The sequence below is a fragment of the Penaeus japonicus genome, unplaced genomic scaffold, assembly GCF_977035675.1.
Source record: "Penaeus japonicus unplaced genomic scaffold, GWHDUDI00000001_assembly GWHDUDI00000033, whole genome shotgun sequence".
In the NCBI taxonomy this organism is placed as follows: Eukaryota; Metazoa; Arthropoda; class Malacostraca; order Decapoda; family Penaeidae; genus Penaeus; species Penaeus japonicus.
The window spans coordinates 21,363,347-21,378,346 of record NW_028234435.1 but is presented as its reverse complement, the minus strand read 5'-3'; the positions used below and the strand labels follow the sequence as shown (position 1 = coordinate 21,378,346).

Genomic DNA, 15,000 nt, shown 5'->3' with positions numbered 1-15,000 from the left:
ATTGCCATGACCCTAATCGAGTGATTGCAATCCGCAGGTCAACATCAACCCCGCCTACCGCCCCAATGAACTCGAATATTGCCTCAACAAGGTCGGCGTCAAAGGCCTCGTGTGCGACGAGAAGTTCAAGACGTCAGAGTGAGTGTTAAAGTTTGCCGAATGTTCTTTATGACTTTTTATTATCATCCGTGTTATTATGATTATCAGGGCTGGCCTTAGGAGGTGCGGGGCTCAATTGGGAATTTCGGTGGGCCTAAGGTCTTGCACTAAGGGCTGTAGAATCATAGAAATGTAAAAAAAAATGATAATAATAAAATAAATAAATAAATAAATAAAATAAAAAAGCCTATTATCGACTTTATATCTCTATGATATAATGGAAAGCAATAGTGATTTGCACTTAAAAGATTGAATTAAATTAATAGATTATATGCTAGCATGGACTCCCTTAGGCGCGGGATTCAACTGGTTTCGCCCGGCCCTGGTGATTACAGTAGCAGTCTAATTACGTCTGTGACTGAACGTCGTTTGTTTTTATTACTATCATACTTGTTATCGTTTTTGTCATCATGGTAATTGATGTTGTTAGTTTGACTATTCGACGGCAATTCTTTGTTGAAGTTTGAACGTAAAAAAACAATAACTCAAAATAACAAGGAATAACAGCTTGAATCCAGACAAGCTTGCTGTTCAAACGACGCAAACCAAAATCGTCTTTTTACTTCATCCGAAGTGAATTCCTATCTTTATCCGAAACGCCACAAACCAGTATCCTTTTCACCCAATCCTTCTTGCGTTTCATCCTATGTTCACACACTCGTCACTGTGTTTGCATCTCCGCCCATGACCTTCCCAGTTACTACAAGATGCTGTGCTCGTTGGCCCCCGAACTGCCCTCCTCCACCCCGGGTGACCTGACCAGTGCGGCGCTGCCTCATCTCAAGAAAGTGTTCATCTGTTCCCGAGAAAAAATGAGGTGAGATATTCGTCGAAGTGAGTTTACGAGTTGGCGTGATGTAATAAGGTTTTGTATTTTATTTAGTAGCGTTAGAGCTGGGACTATATTTTGAATACGTGGGGAGATAAGCATCTGTGCGCTTTGTAAATTCAGGTTTGTATGTAACTAACTTTGTAAACCTTATTATTGTTGTTATCATAATAATACTAATCGTAAAGATACTAATTGCCGTGATTGTTATTTTTATCATTGTCATTATTATGATTATTATCACAATGATTATTATTATTATTATTATTATTATCATTATCATTATTATGAATTTATGTTAACAACAACGTAGTTTTAACGGGTATCTTAGCCTTAAAACAGATTGGCGAGCTTGCAAACTAACTTCAGACACCCATTTCCAGCGGCACCTTCAGATTTGGAGATCTTTACGGAGCGGGTGAAAGTTCACACCGAAAAAGGGTCGATGAACTTTCATCTAAGATCCAGTTCGATGCAGCCTGCAACATTCAGTTTACATCCGTAAGTATTTCTCTTTTGTTACGGATAACTATTTCATTGAAAGAAGAAAGCTAATAGGGCAAGAAAGTACTTGCCTAATCATATAGTATCATATAGTATCACTGATTGACAAATCTTACACATGAATGGTGGCAGCCATCATGACTGTTCAGTACCAACGTGTTTATTTTTTCTAATTGCTTTATGTTTTTATTTGTCCTTTTGTCTGGTGATGTTGAATCTAATCACATATCTATTCTAACACCCATTCCTTTGCTAATGCTAAGTAAAAGGATTTTAAAGTTGCCTCATCTAATTACATCCTATCCTGGTTTAAAATCAATATTTCCAATAGGAGAAATGCCAGTGATATTCTTATTGCCGACTTTTATAAAAACCTGTAATCAAGCAGTCACACAGGGCTCTTCAAAGTGAAGTTGATAATGCTTGTGCACTTGGTAGCTTTCTCAGCAAAAGATCTGAAATTAATAAACATCATGTTTCAGACTTCATTCTGCTTACAGCAATGGCATCTATTCAATTAATTCATACTAAATAATTTCTCAATTTCATTGGTGGCCCTAATGCCAATCACAGTGAGTGATTTAACCCTTTTTGATAAAGTAATGCAGATTGTAGGGCTGCTCACAATTTTTAGATTTTTTTTCTAACTGTAATCAGCTCGTGAATAAATCCTCTCATTTTGATGGTTGCTTTTTGGCTTTGCTTTTAACTGATGCCAGTGAAGCAGCTATTCTTCTACCTATTGCTATTTCTGACCATGGTGCAATATCTTGTAAAGTCAGGCTATATTTTGAAGATCCTGGCATTGCAATATTCCGTCAGGTTTTGCTCAAGTCTCGTGTCAATTGGGACAACATTTACTGTGATAATGACAATATTCATTGGGACACTATATTCCTTCTATGGATCCTATTTCAAATTTGGATAATTGTCTTTAGGAGATTATCGACAACAGAGTGTCAACTAAAATAATAAGGTATGATTTGCAAAATTGCTTATAATAAGAAGCAGAGAACATATCAACTGTGGTGTCGTAATCGACTCAGCTTGGGAAAATTACATGAGTAGTGACCTGGTCAAGAATTATAATAATTTCCATCAAAATCATTTGTATGATAGTTTGATTAATTAATCATGAATATAATAGATAGGAATGCAAAAGACTTTGATAAATATATCTTATTTCGAAGGTAATTTTTATGGCCCCAAAAACGTGTTCTTTTACACGTCTTCTTCACAGTAACATTCATAAACGCAGCTTCTGTTGCCTGTTTAACGTAGAGTTTCACACGGTCAGTAGATGGATATGGCTAATCAGTCTGTTTCAGGGGACAACAGGTTTGCCTAAAGGAGCGGTCTTATCTCATCATATGCTCGTGAATAATGCCTACTGCATCGGCGGCCGCAGCGAATACGAGAAAAAGGTTGTATAATTTTAACTTTTCCCTGATAATTTTGTCAAGCTTTACGAGGGTATTTTTTGTTCTCTCAAATCTATTTGGAATCATAATGAAAAAAGCTAAATATGAGGTATTGATTCATGGATGAAACGGGTATGTATATGTATTGCCAAGGAAGCAATGATTATGGCAGTTCGATAATAAGAGAAAAATTAATGATAATATGGACATAATTCCAGCCTCACCGTATATGCATTTCCGTGCCTCTGTACCACTGTTTTGGCAACATCGCAGGGTCACTATGTGCCATGCTGTATGGGGCGACCTCTGTCCTGCCCAGTGCCGGCTTTGACCCCGATGCCATTGTCAGGACACTCGAAAGTGAAAGGTTGGTATGATCTCAATGTGCTTCAGATACCCCCCCCCCCTCCTCCTTTAAAAAAAAATAAGGATAGGTTAGGAAACTGATCCTACCAGATCTGTATTTTATTACGTTCACCTTAACACAAATGCTTACGCAATGACGTGGATATAAATATAAAATGAAACACAACTATAAGAACTTAATGAATAGAAGATGGCGGTTCATGTCAGATTTGAATCCTCATCGGGTATTAAAAACGGGATTGCTGTGTCCTCGTCTGATGAGGAATGATGTCTGATGTGGTTTTTCAGGGTTAGAATTTCTTTGACTAGTAGATCAAGTTCAATTTTACACATTCCTCTTTTAAACAGAATCACCTCCTGCTATGGAACACCCACGATGTTTGTAGACATTCTCAACTCTTACCGCAAGAACCCGACTGATCTGAGCGCCATCTCGACGGGCATAATGGCAGGCGCTCCGTGTCCACAAGAGTTGGTGATGGCCGTCATTAACGACCTGAAAATGAAAGACTTTATCGTAAGCATGCAAGCGTTTTTTTATAGAGTATATCGGTAGATGCGGTAATTATCATATAAGATGTGATACTATAAGGCATTAAATATCAATCATGGGTTATATTGAATATGATCATAATAGTAACAAAACTACCAGCATGGAATCCAGGTTTAACAGTCAGACTGATTAACATTTGATAGTGGCGAATATAAGTGACGCTCGTCATTTGCAGGTGATGTACGGGTTGACCGAGACAAGTACTGTGACCTTCCAGTGCTTTCCTTCAGATCCGTCTCAAGTCCGGTCCTCTACCATTGGCTACCCAGCAAACCACATTGAGGTACAGACTCAGTTACGACTCTTACATCAGAAACGCATATCCCTATTCTTACTGACACGTGCTCCGGATACAAGGGTCGAAACTATCGGCTCACACATGGGCAGTTTCGTATAGTGAACTTGGAATTCGAGGCCAGTGCTTATGTACTGTTGGACTCACTCTGGAGTCTCGTTCTGTTAACTTGTTCATGCCTCTTTCAAGGTTTCCGAAACGTGATTTCGTTTATTTATTCAATAAGTTCTCTATTTTAGCTAACCCATCCATCTTGAATCTTTCAGTGGTCTGGATTTGACCAAGAACTTTGTCTTTTGGCTGTAATTTGTCACCGTTATACTTATCATAGTCATTAATCTTTCTGTCTCATTCCGATCTATTCCTAGTCCTTTGTTTTATGTGCTTATATAGATACGTATGTAGATTTGTCACTATACTGTGCCGTTATTTTTTAATATGCCTGTATATTCACAATCAGATTTACTTTGTAATTTGAATATATTCATTTCCGTAATTATATCAACCGATGTCAGGTCAGTCGATATTCCATTTCCATTCCTCAGGTCAAAGTGGTGAACGAGTCGGGTGACCTCGTGCGCGCGGGAGAGTCGGGAGAACTTCTCATCAGAGGCTACTGCAACTTCCTGGGCTACTGGGAAGACCCCGAGAAGACCAGGGAGATTATGACCAATGACAGATGGTTGAGAACTGGGTTGGTATTTCCTGTTTTTATATCTATTCGTATGTTTTATGGCTTTTCAGTCTTAGGAGGACTACGTTAAAAAAGGACAGCTTACCATGAAAAGGGGGTAAGACATTTGGAAAAGAATGAAGCTAAATTGGAACTCGCGTCTCCGAAATATATGAAGATATTCATCGAATGAAACTGACTTGTGGTCCTTCTTTCCAGCGACCTCGCCTTGATACAGCCTGACGGCTATGGTCAGATTATCGGACGCATAAAAGACATGGTCATCCGAGGAGGAGAGAATATCTATCCTGCAGAAATCGAGAACTTCCTCATGGGTCACCCGGATGTGATCGAAGCGCAGGTTGGTTTGGTTACTGAGTGTGCATTTTACTGTTCGTTGGCACTTGATTTTTCTTTACTGGCTATTATGAGAGAATTAAAGATGTTCAAATTCAGCTGTTATGACCTACAGTTAGTTTTGTCAATTTTGTCCCTTCGTACTTCGAAAATCTTCCTCCGACGCAGGTGTTTGGTGTGCCGGATGCCAGGATGGGAGAGGAGGTGGCGACGTGGATAAGGAAGGCCGACGGTTCCAGCCTTTCGGAAACGGAGCTTAAGGAATGGTGCAAAGGGAAGGTCTGTCGCCTCTTAGACTCACCAAAGGCTATTATCATAACCTCAAATAAGAAGTCAGCCGTATGAATATATTCTGATAGACTTAGGTAGGGATTCACGATGGTGTGAGAATTTCCTCCTTCCCTAAACTTTCCAAATTACAGATCGCCCATTACAAAGTCCCGCGATACGTGCTGTTCAAGGACGAGTTCCCACGGACGGTCACGGGCAAGATACAGAAGTTCAAGATGCGGGACCAGACTGTTAAGGAGCTGAACCTGTAGGCGTAAAGGGGCGTTTGAACAGAGCCTTCATTTTATAAGTCTTATTTGTATTATTTTCATTTTTTTACTGCTACCTCGACTTTGAAAGTACACAAGAATATTACATCGAAAGAGTATAAATAAATAAAACTTATATCGACTTCTTAATTTAGAGGTTCCTGAAAGTTCACTCTTACTTACTTTTCTCTTATTTTACTCGGAAATCCAATAGATGTCTGACCTCGGCCTGTATGTATGTATATATATGTGTGTGTGTGTATGTATATGTATATATACATATATATATACATATATATATGTATGTATGTGTATATATACGAATGTGTGTGTGTGTGTGTGTGAAGTTTCTTCCTCTTCCAAGATCACAACTAAACATTGCCAGTGTGTCAAACGCTCTCATCCACACTCAGATAATTTCTAATGAATCTAAGAGGAACATGACAAAGCATTGAATGCCCCATAAAGCAACTTGAGATGTCAATCAGCTGCAGAAATCCAGACCAGTGAGCAGTATTCAAAATGTGGCAGAATAAAAGAACAAAATTATGTCAGGACAGTAGAGTCACGGATGTAAGTTTTTTTGTTTTTGTTTTTTAACAATTACGAGGCAGGGCCAATTTTTGTTCAATAAATGACGAGATGTTTTGAAGATATTTCTTAAAAGTCAACTGAGGATCTAATGTGACACCCAATAGCTTAAAAACAATCAACGTTTTGTACCTTGTCATCCAAAATAAATAAGTCATGATGGAGAGGGAAAAAGAGCGTCATCTGCTAATAATAACGGAGTTGGTATTCCTGGTATGGAGCGTCACACCCCATACATAACACCAAGTAACAATTTTGCAAAGATTTCTGGTCAAAGAAACAGTAACAACGGGTTTATTTTGAGAAGTTATAGGAACATACAATGTGGTATCGTACTTTCAAGATCGTTGTTCATGTTAGTAGAAATAATTAAAAAATAAGGATCCCAAGACACTACCATGAGGAACACCAGAGACAACAGGATTAAAGTGAGAAAAACAACCACATACATAAACACGCTGCTTACGGTTAGATTAAAAAAAAAAAGATAAGCATTAAAACTATTGCCACCGACTCCAAAGAGTTCGAACTTATACAGATGGGCCATATGGTTAACAAAAATACAACACTGAAGTCAATTGTAACAGCACGCGACTCCTACCCTGCATCTCAAGTAACAATAAGGAGAATGAATCTGAATATATCTTCCGTTGGTATGAATTTCAGTCTCATTCATATATTTTCTCTATACTTAAAATACATTAAACATCATTATGCAAATCAGATTTTTTCTTATTTCAGTTTACCCGCACCTGTTTTATTCCCCCTTTTATGTAACTTCACCATTGTACATAAATGTTACTTTTGCTTTGTAGTAGATAGTGTTAACAGTGGCCACAGCAAAAAATGAATGACAGACCATTTGCTTTGATATATGGAGTAATGCTGAACCCTAATGCAAGTTATTATGTTATCTAATTTTCTAGGATGACTACTCTTTGTAGAGCTAATGAGCTTTATAATCTGCTCTACCTGTGCCTTGTACTATATGGTCGTGTGGGTATGGCAGATGTTTTCTTGAAATTAAATTGTATGTAAATCTCATCCTTATAAATCAGTGATTAGTGTCTTATGCAGAGAGAACAATAAATGTTCATTGTTCAATAATGCAATCCAAGCAAATGGGCCTAATGGTATATGTGAAAGTGTAGACACTAAAAAGACAATCCTTTTCACTTCCAAGTTCACCATTCAATGTTGTCAATGTGGGATCCGCCAATGTCGACTCTTGCTTCCGAAACAACTGTCAGTTCGAATAAGGGTGTTTGTTTCAGATACAACAGTCAAAACGATCGGTTCACACGTTAGCGACAAGGAGTGGTTACCTTGTAAGTGGATGAAGGGACTATGCATATCAGTTGCTAATGGTGTTGCAGATTGAAAAAACGTATTTAGCACATATCTGTTATTGTAATCTGCCTTCTCGGATCAAGCAGCTTATGCAGTCTAGTATCAAATGGATAAGATTATGGTGATTTGCTTTTACTTGATTTAACGGATTATTGGACCAGCATCATTGATATATTATTGTCACTAGAATACCCACATACGAATTATACACCCAAGATACTTTCTTCTTTGCTTTGTTTTGGGACAATGATCCGAGTTTTTGTAGTAATCACAACTACACTAAAACTAAATGAATATTCCAACCACCTGTAACTTAGTAACATGACTTAACCACAGCACGTCGGTATTTACTTTTGAGTTCTACCTTTCACAGTTACAGACTGTGAATACGCACCCCTCAATTTTATCATGGCTGCTTAGTGTCATTTTAACACATCTGGGGAGGAACACAGCGCAAGGTCTAGGAAACGGCATCCGAATATCAAAAGAAACAAGCAATCGTTTTACATGTAATACATCTAATAGTCTCACCTATTTAGACAAGTCAGTTGAGTGACCAATGTAACACAATTGCATAAAACGTCATAGTACAAGTTCCTTTCATTCTAATACACGCTGTTTAATTATACATCCGCGGTTTCATGCATGAATTGTAATATTTAATATCTACCTGTTTGTTCGGTTTGTTGCATTTACACTTATACTCGTTATGTTTGCTCGAAGTTACTAAATTTATTTTTTGAAGTATTTTGTGTGTTTGTTTCCTTGTTTGATTTTCTTACTCCTGTCTATCATATATTAATTGATATCTGTCGCTTCTCTAATTAATAATGTTGATTATGCACGTTTATTTATAAATAGATGGAAAGATAGACACAGAGCGACACATACATCTTATAGGCTATATATAGATACTTTGTTTATCAGTGGTATAGAATTACGCTACTTCTTCCAAGCATTAGCTTTATATTTTCTTCACTAATGGTACTTCATAATTTAGGATTAACGAGTTTTACTTAATAGGTAATCATTATAAGGATATATCAAATAAATAAAAAGTCCTTTGATCGATAATCCGTGAATCGTAGGACCTTCTTGCTGTCACCGTATTTCCTTAATTGTGCATACGTCAGTCTGCGCTAGTGACATCCGGACTTTATCGAGAATATAAAGCATAAATCAACAAACAATATACAACAATATCAACATCAGAATAACGAGACCTTTGTAATACGTTGTTCATTAGATAATATGTGTTCGTTTGATTAGACATTTAAATAGAACATGGGTTCCTAATCAGGGGTACACGTACCCCCAGGGGTACTGAAGAGGAATTTTGGGGGTACGTAACTGGTTTCTCAAAATACTTTGGTTTTGAATGTGCAAAGCTATATGTAAGCAAGTGGCTTACATGCAATAGACTAGACAGGAGATATATATATATCCTTCACTAGGTAACAACACAACAAGGAAACTTGGGGAGGATATTAGTATATCAGTATAAGAAATATTTATAAATGTGTATGCAGGAATCAATATCAAGATATGAATCAATTTAGAGTAAACATGGTCTAGGTAGGAAGATATGTGTTCTTTTCGATTGTGTCCCACGCTCGTACCCATCAATGATTGAAAATATTTGTCTACGATGTAAAATACAATATATATCTTATAAACCAAGTTGGCAAATCATGCATTTGTTATCAACTTTTTGGTACTTCATTCAGGGTTAGGGGTACGTGACCAACACTGGAAAACTTTAAGGGATACATAAGATTATACCGGTTGAAAGCCCCTGAAATAGAGGATGAGCGAAATGGTAAAGTATTTTGATCAAATCTGTCGGTTTGTTATAATAAAAAACGCCACATCGTATTGTTATTGTTGCATTCACATTGCAGGTTCTTCTGTGTTTTGTTTTGTTTTTTGCCAAACTGAAATGCAATGAAAAATGTATTTTAGTTTACCGTAGATAATATAATATATATATATATATATATATATATATATATATATGTATATATATATATGTATGTATATATATACATGTGTAAATATACATATACGTATATATATATATATATATATATATATATATATATATATATATACATATATATATATATATATATATATATATATGTGGGTGTGTATATACATATATGTATATATGTATATACATATACACACACACACATATATGTATGTATATATCTATCTATATATATATATATATATATATATATATATATATATATATATATATAAAGGGTATATATAAATGAAAATTTATATGTGAGCGAAGAAGTAAATGAGTTCCTTACACTTTCAGCAAAATATCCATGATTTAGGAATTACCTTACCATAACAAATATTAATACGCTTGGAAATGTTAATAACTATGATCATGATTATATATCTCCTATTCCCGCCACTAGTACTAAAAATAACACGCGTATACATATATTTATTTATAAATGCATATGAGTTAGTATATATATTTATTTTTCAATGTCATACAATACCTAAAAAATGAGGAATATGTATCCTGTATCATCAATAATAGATATAAGAAATGTATTATTTAATCAATAAATTGTGTGAATGAAAGTGTTTAAAAAGGATATAAATAAAAAAACTTGTAACAACTAGTAAATTTATCTAGACAATGAAACTAATTCCTTACACGTGATAGGACCAAAACTGCACTTATACTTTTTCGACGTAATCTTCTTGTGTACTTTCAAAGTAGATGTAGCAGTAAAAAAAGATGAAAATAATAGAAATAAGACTTATAAAATGAAGGCTCTGTTCAAACGCCCCTTTACGCCTATAGGTTCAGCTCCTTAACGGTCTGGTCCCGCATCTTGAACTTCTGTATCTTGCCCGTGACCGTCCGTGGGAACTCGTCCTTGAACAGCACGTATCGCGGGACTTTGTAATGGGCGATCTGTAATTTGGAAAGTTTAGGGAAGTTTAGGAAATTCTCACACCATCGTGAATCCCTACCTAAGTCTATCAGAATATATTCATACGGCTGACTTCTTATTTGAGGTTATGATAATAGCCTTTGGTGAGTCTAAGGGGCGACAGACCTTCCCTTTGCACCATTCCTTAAGCTCCGTTTCCGAAAGGCTGGAACCGTCGGCCTTCCTTATCCACGTCGCCACCTCCTCTCCCATCCTGGCATCCGGCACACCAAACACCTGCGTCGGAGGAAGATTTTCGAAGTACGAAGGGACAAAATTGACAAAACTAACTGTAGGTCATAACAGCTGAAATTTGAACATCTTCAATTCTCTCACATTAGCCAGTAAAGAAAAATCAAGTGCCAGCGAACAGTTATTTATCACTCAGTAACCAAACCAACCTGCGCTTCGATCACATCCGGGTGACCCATGAAGAAGTTCTCGATTTCTGCAGGATAAATATTCTCTCCTCCTCGGATGACCATGTCTTTTATGCGTCCGATAATCTGACCATACCCGTCAGGCTGTATCAAGGCGAGGTCGCTGGAAAAAAGGACCACAAGTCAGTCTCATTCGATGAATATCTTCATATATTTCGGAGACGCGAGTACCAATTTAGCTTCATTCTTTCCCAAATGTCTTATCGCCTTTTCATGGTAAGTTGTCTTTTTTACGTATCACTCCTAAGACTGAAAAGCCATATGGTATACCAACACAGATATTAATACGGGAAATACCAACCCAGTTCTCAGCCATCTGTCATTGGTCATAATCTCCCTGGTCTTCTCGGGGTCTTCCCAGTAGCCCAGGAAGTTGCAGTAGCCTCTGATGAGAAGTTCTCCCGATTCTCCCGCGCGCACGAGGTCACCCGACTCGTTCACCACTTTGACCTGAGGAATGGAAATGGAATATCGACTGACCTGACATCGGTTAACAAGAATATGTAAAGGAAATTAAAATACATATGCTGGTGAAGAGGAAAATGAAAAGTAAATAAACACAAGAATACAGAAGTGCATTAAAGCATCAATGTATTTGCAAATCTATTTATAGATCTATATCTACATATCTTTATATGCACACAAAAAATAATATAATGGCAATAGCAAAAAGGGAGAACCAAATTTGACATTCTGGTTTAAGAAGAAATCATCATTATAACAGATAAAATGGAAAGGAATAACAGTAATGAACACAAAAATGGTGTTCTTGCTTACTCTTAACTACACTACATGATTCAAAATGGATGGGCTAACTAAAACAAAAAGATATCATTAGATGAATACACAGACGAAAATCACGTTCAGGAGACTTGGAAGAGACAAGTGAACATCGCCAGTCTATTGGCTGAGTCCTTTAGAATTTAGTACATGAAGAGTGACTTAGACTTCTAAACCCATCGCTCAAAGTTTCAAACGTCTGAACCGAAACAAAAGGAAAAGGGGTCATACGTTTCGGAAACAAATGTCGAAATTGGAAGTTCACACATTGACACTAACTTCATACCTCAATATGGTCTCCCGGGTAGCCAATGGTCGAGGACCGGACCTCTGGTGGATCTGAAGGGAAGCACTGGAAGGTCACAGGACTCGTCTCGGTCATCCCGTACATCACCTGCAATTGCCGAGCGTCGCCTATATCCGTCACTAGCAAATGTTAATTATAATTGTTGATTATATCAATCACTCTTACCATTAACGCCAGGATGGATACGAACTCACTTACGGCGTCACGTATATTCGCCAGTATCAGTTGTTTAACAGTTAAAACTGGGTTACGTGCTGGTGTTTTTGTTATTATATAATTATACAATCATTATTACCGACAATTGATATTCATAGTATCCCCATTTCATAAAAATAACCTACCAACATTACAAAAAACGCTTGCATGCTTACGATAAAGTCTTTCATTTTCAGGTCGTTAATGACGGCCATCACCAACTCTTGCGGACACGGAGCGCCTGCCATTATGCCCGTCGAGATGGCGCTCAGATCAGTCGGGTTCTTGCGGTAAGAGTTGAGAATGTCTACGAACATCGTGGGTGTTCCATAGCAGGAAGTGATTCTGTTTGGAAAGTAAGTCGTGATATAAGACACACTCACAGTTATGAAAAATAAAAACCGTGACGTTTAAAGTCGGACAATACTTCTGTTAAGATAGTAAAATAATAATTTCGTTTTTACCGTCTGATGAGGCTTCTGGTCTGACACGAACTAACAATGGCTACTATTTCCTTATTTTATCATGATTATGTTTAATTCTATCACTGGAAGTGGTTGTGTCCAATGAATCTCGTGGAAATTCAGCTTCAAATGCAAAAAGGTTCGACCTGGTTCTCTCTTTTCGACTCCCCTGTCCCTATCCCAGAAACAATATTAAGAAGAACTAATCTGTACTAACTAGTACATTTTCTCTTTTCTAATCATACCCCTAACAATGCTTTCTTAAGCGTGGGGGGAATCTGAAACATCATTAAAAGCAAAACGAGATCGTACCAACCTTTCACTTTCGAGTGTCCTGACAATGGCATCGGGGTCAAAGCCGGCACTGGGCAGGACAGAGGTCGCCCCATACAGCATGCCGCAGAGTGAGCCTCCGATGCAGCCGAAACAGTGGTACAGCGGCACGGAGATGCATATACGATGAGGCTGGAACAATTAATTTCGTCATGAATTATTTCCCAACCGTCAGCTCCCAGAATCATCGCTTTCTCAGGCAATGCACACACATGACCGCCTCTTCCATTCATTAATCAATCCTTTATAATAAACAATTACGTTATGATTCTATATAAAATTAAAAAAAACATGATCCGCATCCCATCAAGTTTAAAAGAACGACCACAGAAGAGTAAATACTTCATAAATACCTTTTTCTCGTAGTCGGTGCGGCCGCCAATGGAGTAAGCGTTGTTCACGAGCATGTGATGGGACAAGATCGCTCCTTTGGGAAGACCAGTTGTCCCCTGAAAAGGATTGGTTCAATTTACTCATTCTCTGATCGGATAAACTTCTATGTAAAATATGTGAATTAAAGTTCAGGTTACGATTGCCACTCTATAAAGATGAATATAAGGAATATGATAGAAAGCATGCAAATGTGTACGTTGTCTGAACAATATAAATAGTAGCTTCGAAATTATTTTTGTTTACATTCTTACATATCTTTTTTGGATTCATAAATACGAATGGTTAACACTCATAAAATATACAAATTGTTTACAAGGAATTAATCACAATAGAAGGCTTTACTGAACAGCAAGTTTAAACAGTTAGATTATATCCTTATCAAAGTCATTCGCAAAAAATATATTCCGAAAGTGAATTCTCACGATTAGATATTCAAGCAAGTATTACATCTGAATGAAGTCGCAAGCCTTTCAACCGAGCGCTTTCAGTGGGTTGGTTAAATCTTTAAAAATGCTCCTTTGCCAGAAAACTTTTCAACTGTTTGGAACGACTGCATCTTTTTATGATATATATTAAGATCGTTTTGATTTACAGTATTGTAACTTAATCAATATTAATCAAAATTGCTAGAGAGAATTTCCGTATGTAAATCATTTACAATAGGATTTATTTCTAATATGTAAACATTTGAAGAAAAAAAAATATGAAAAAAAATATATAAAGAATGTGCTGACTTGCAAGGAAACTTTAAGACTTCAACAGAATGACGTAAATACTCTCTTTAATCCTTCCTGTTTGGAAAAGCATATATCCACATCAAAAAACAAAATACTCACGGATGTAAACTGAATGTTGCAGGCTTCATCGAACTGAACCTTAGATGACAGTTCCTCAACCATTTTTCGGTGGGAACTTTCACCTGCTTCGTAGAGATCTGTAAATCTGAAAGTGCCGCTGGAAATAGAAGTTAGGTGTTAGTTTGCAAATGCTCATGGTTGGCAGGATATTATATCAAGTTTAAATAACTTGTCAGAACGATGTAGATGGTGGTGGTGGTGGTGGTGATGATGCTGGTAGTGATGGTATTGGTGATAATGACAAAATGTACAAAGTTCTTTTCGTACAGGCCACAGATACATAACCAACAATCACAAAACGCACAACTTCACTTAACTTCACCGAATATATTCCCATCTACATAGTTCCAAAGACATAGCAAAAAAAAAACAACTAAACAGCAATCCAACACTTACAACTCACTTCGACCATCTCACCTCATTTTTTCTTGGGAACAGATGAACACTTTCTTGAGATGAGGCAGCGCCGCACTGGTCAGGTCACCCGGGGTGGAGGAGGGCAGTTCGGGGGCCAACGAGCACAGCATCTTGTAGTAACTGGGAAAGCCATGGGCGGAGATGCAAACACAGTGACGAGTGTGTGAAGATAGGATGAAATGCAGAAAGGATTGGAAAATTACTAGTG

General features: G+C 37.2%; 2 protein-coding genes across 2 annotated transcripts in view; one reads left to right on the top strand and one right to left on the bottom strand.

The window, feature by feature from the left end:
• Positions 1–5,811, top strand: part of LOC122264050 (medium-chain acyl-CoA ligase ACSF2, mitochondrial-like) — a 9,565-nt gene extending 3,754 nt beyond the window's left edge. The window contains exons 4-14 of the mRNA XM_086530492.1: positions 38–138; positions 857–976; positions 1,372–1,489; positions 2,821–2,916; positions 3,132–3,280; positions 3,628–3,796; positions 4,008–4,115; positions 4,673–4,821; positions 5,020–5,161; positions 5,326–5,436; positions 5,580–5,811. Of these exons, the coding sequence (XP_086386618.1) occupies positions 38–138; positions 857–976; positions 1,372–1,489; positions 2,821–2,916; positions 3,132–3,280; positions 3,628–3,796; positions 4,008–4,115; positions 4,673–4,821; positions 5,020–5,161; positions 5,326–5,436; positions 5,580–5,699 (1,383 nt within the window). The 3' untranslated portion in view covers positions 5,700–5,811. The remainder of the gene's footprint in view (positions 1–37; positions 139–856; positions 977–1,371; positions 1,490–2,820; positions 2,917–3,131; positions 3,281–3,627; positions 3,797–4,007; positions 4,116–4,672; positions 4,822–5,019; positions 5,162–5,325; positions 5,437–5,579) is intronic.
• A 4,468-nt stretch (positions 5,812–10,279) lies between these two features.
• Positions 10,280–15,000, bottom strand: part of LOC122264040 (medium-chain acyl-CoA ligase ACSF2, mitochondrial) — an 11,207-nt gene continuing 6,486 nt past the window's right edge. Inside the window, exons 5-14 of the mRNA XM_086530491.1 lie at positions 14,793–14,912; positions 14,355–14,472; positions 13,479–13,574; positions 13,109–13,257; positions 12,505–12,673; positions 12,113–12,220; positions 11,348–11,496; positions 11,008–11,149; positions 10,733–10,843; positions 10,280–10,587 (exon numbers count right to left, since the gene is read on the bottom strand). Coding sequence (XP_086386617.1) covers positions 10,468–10,587; positions 10,733–10,843; positions 11,008–11,149; positions 11,348–11,496; positions 12,113–12,220; positions 12,505–12,673; positions 13,109–13,257; positions 13,479–13,574; positions 14,355–14,472; positions 14,793–14,912 — 1,282 coding nt within the window. The 3' untranslated portion in view covers positions 10,280–10,467. The remainder of the gene's footprint in view (positions 10,588–10,732; positions 10,844–11,007; positions 11,150–11,347; positions 11,497–12,112; positions 12,221–12,504; positions 12,674–13,108; positions 13,258–13,478; positions 13,575–14,354; positions 14,473–14,792; positions 14,913–15,000) is intronic.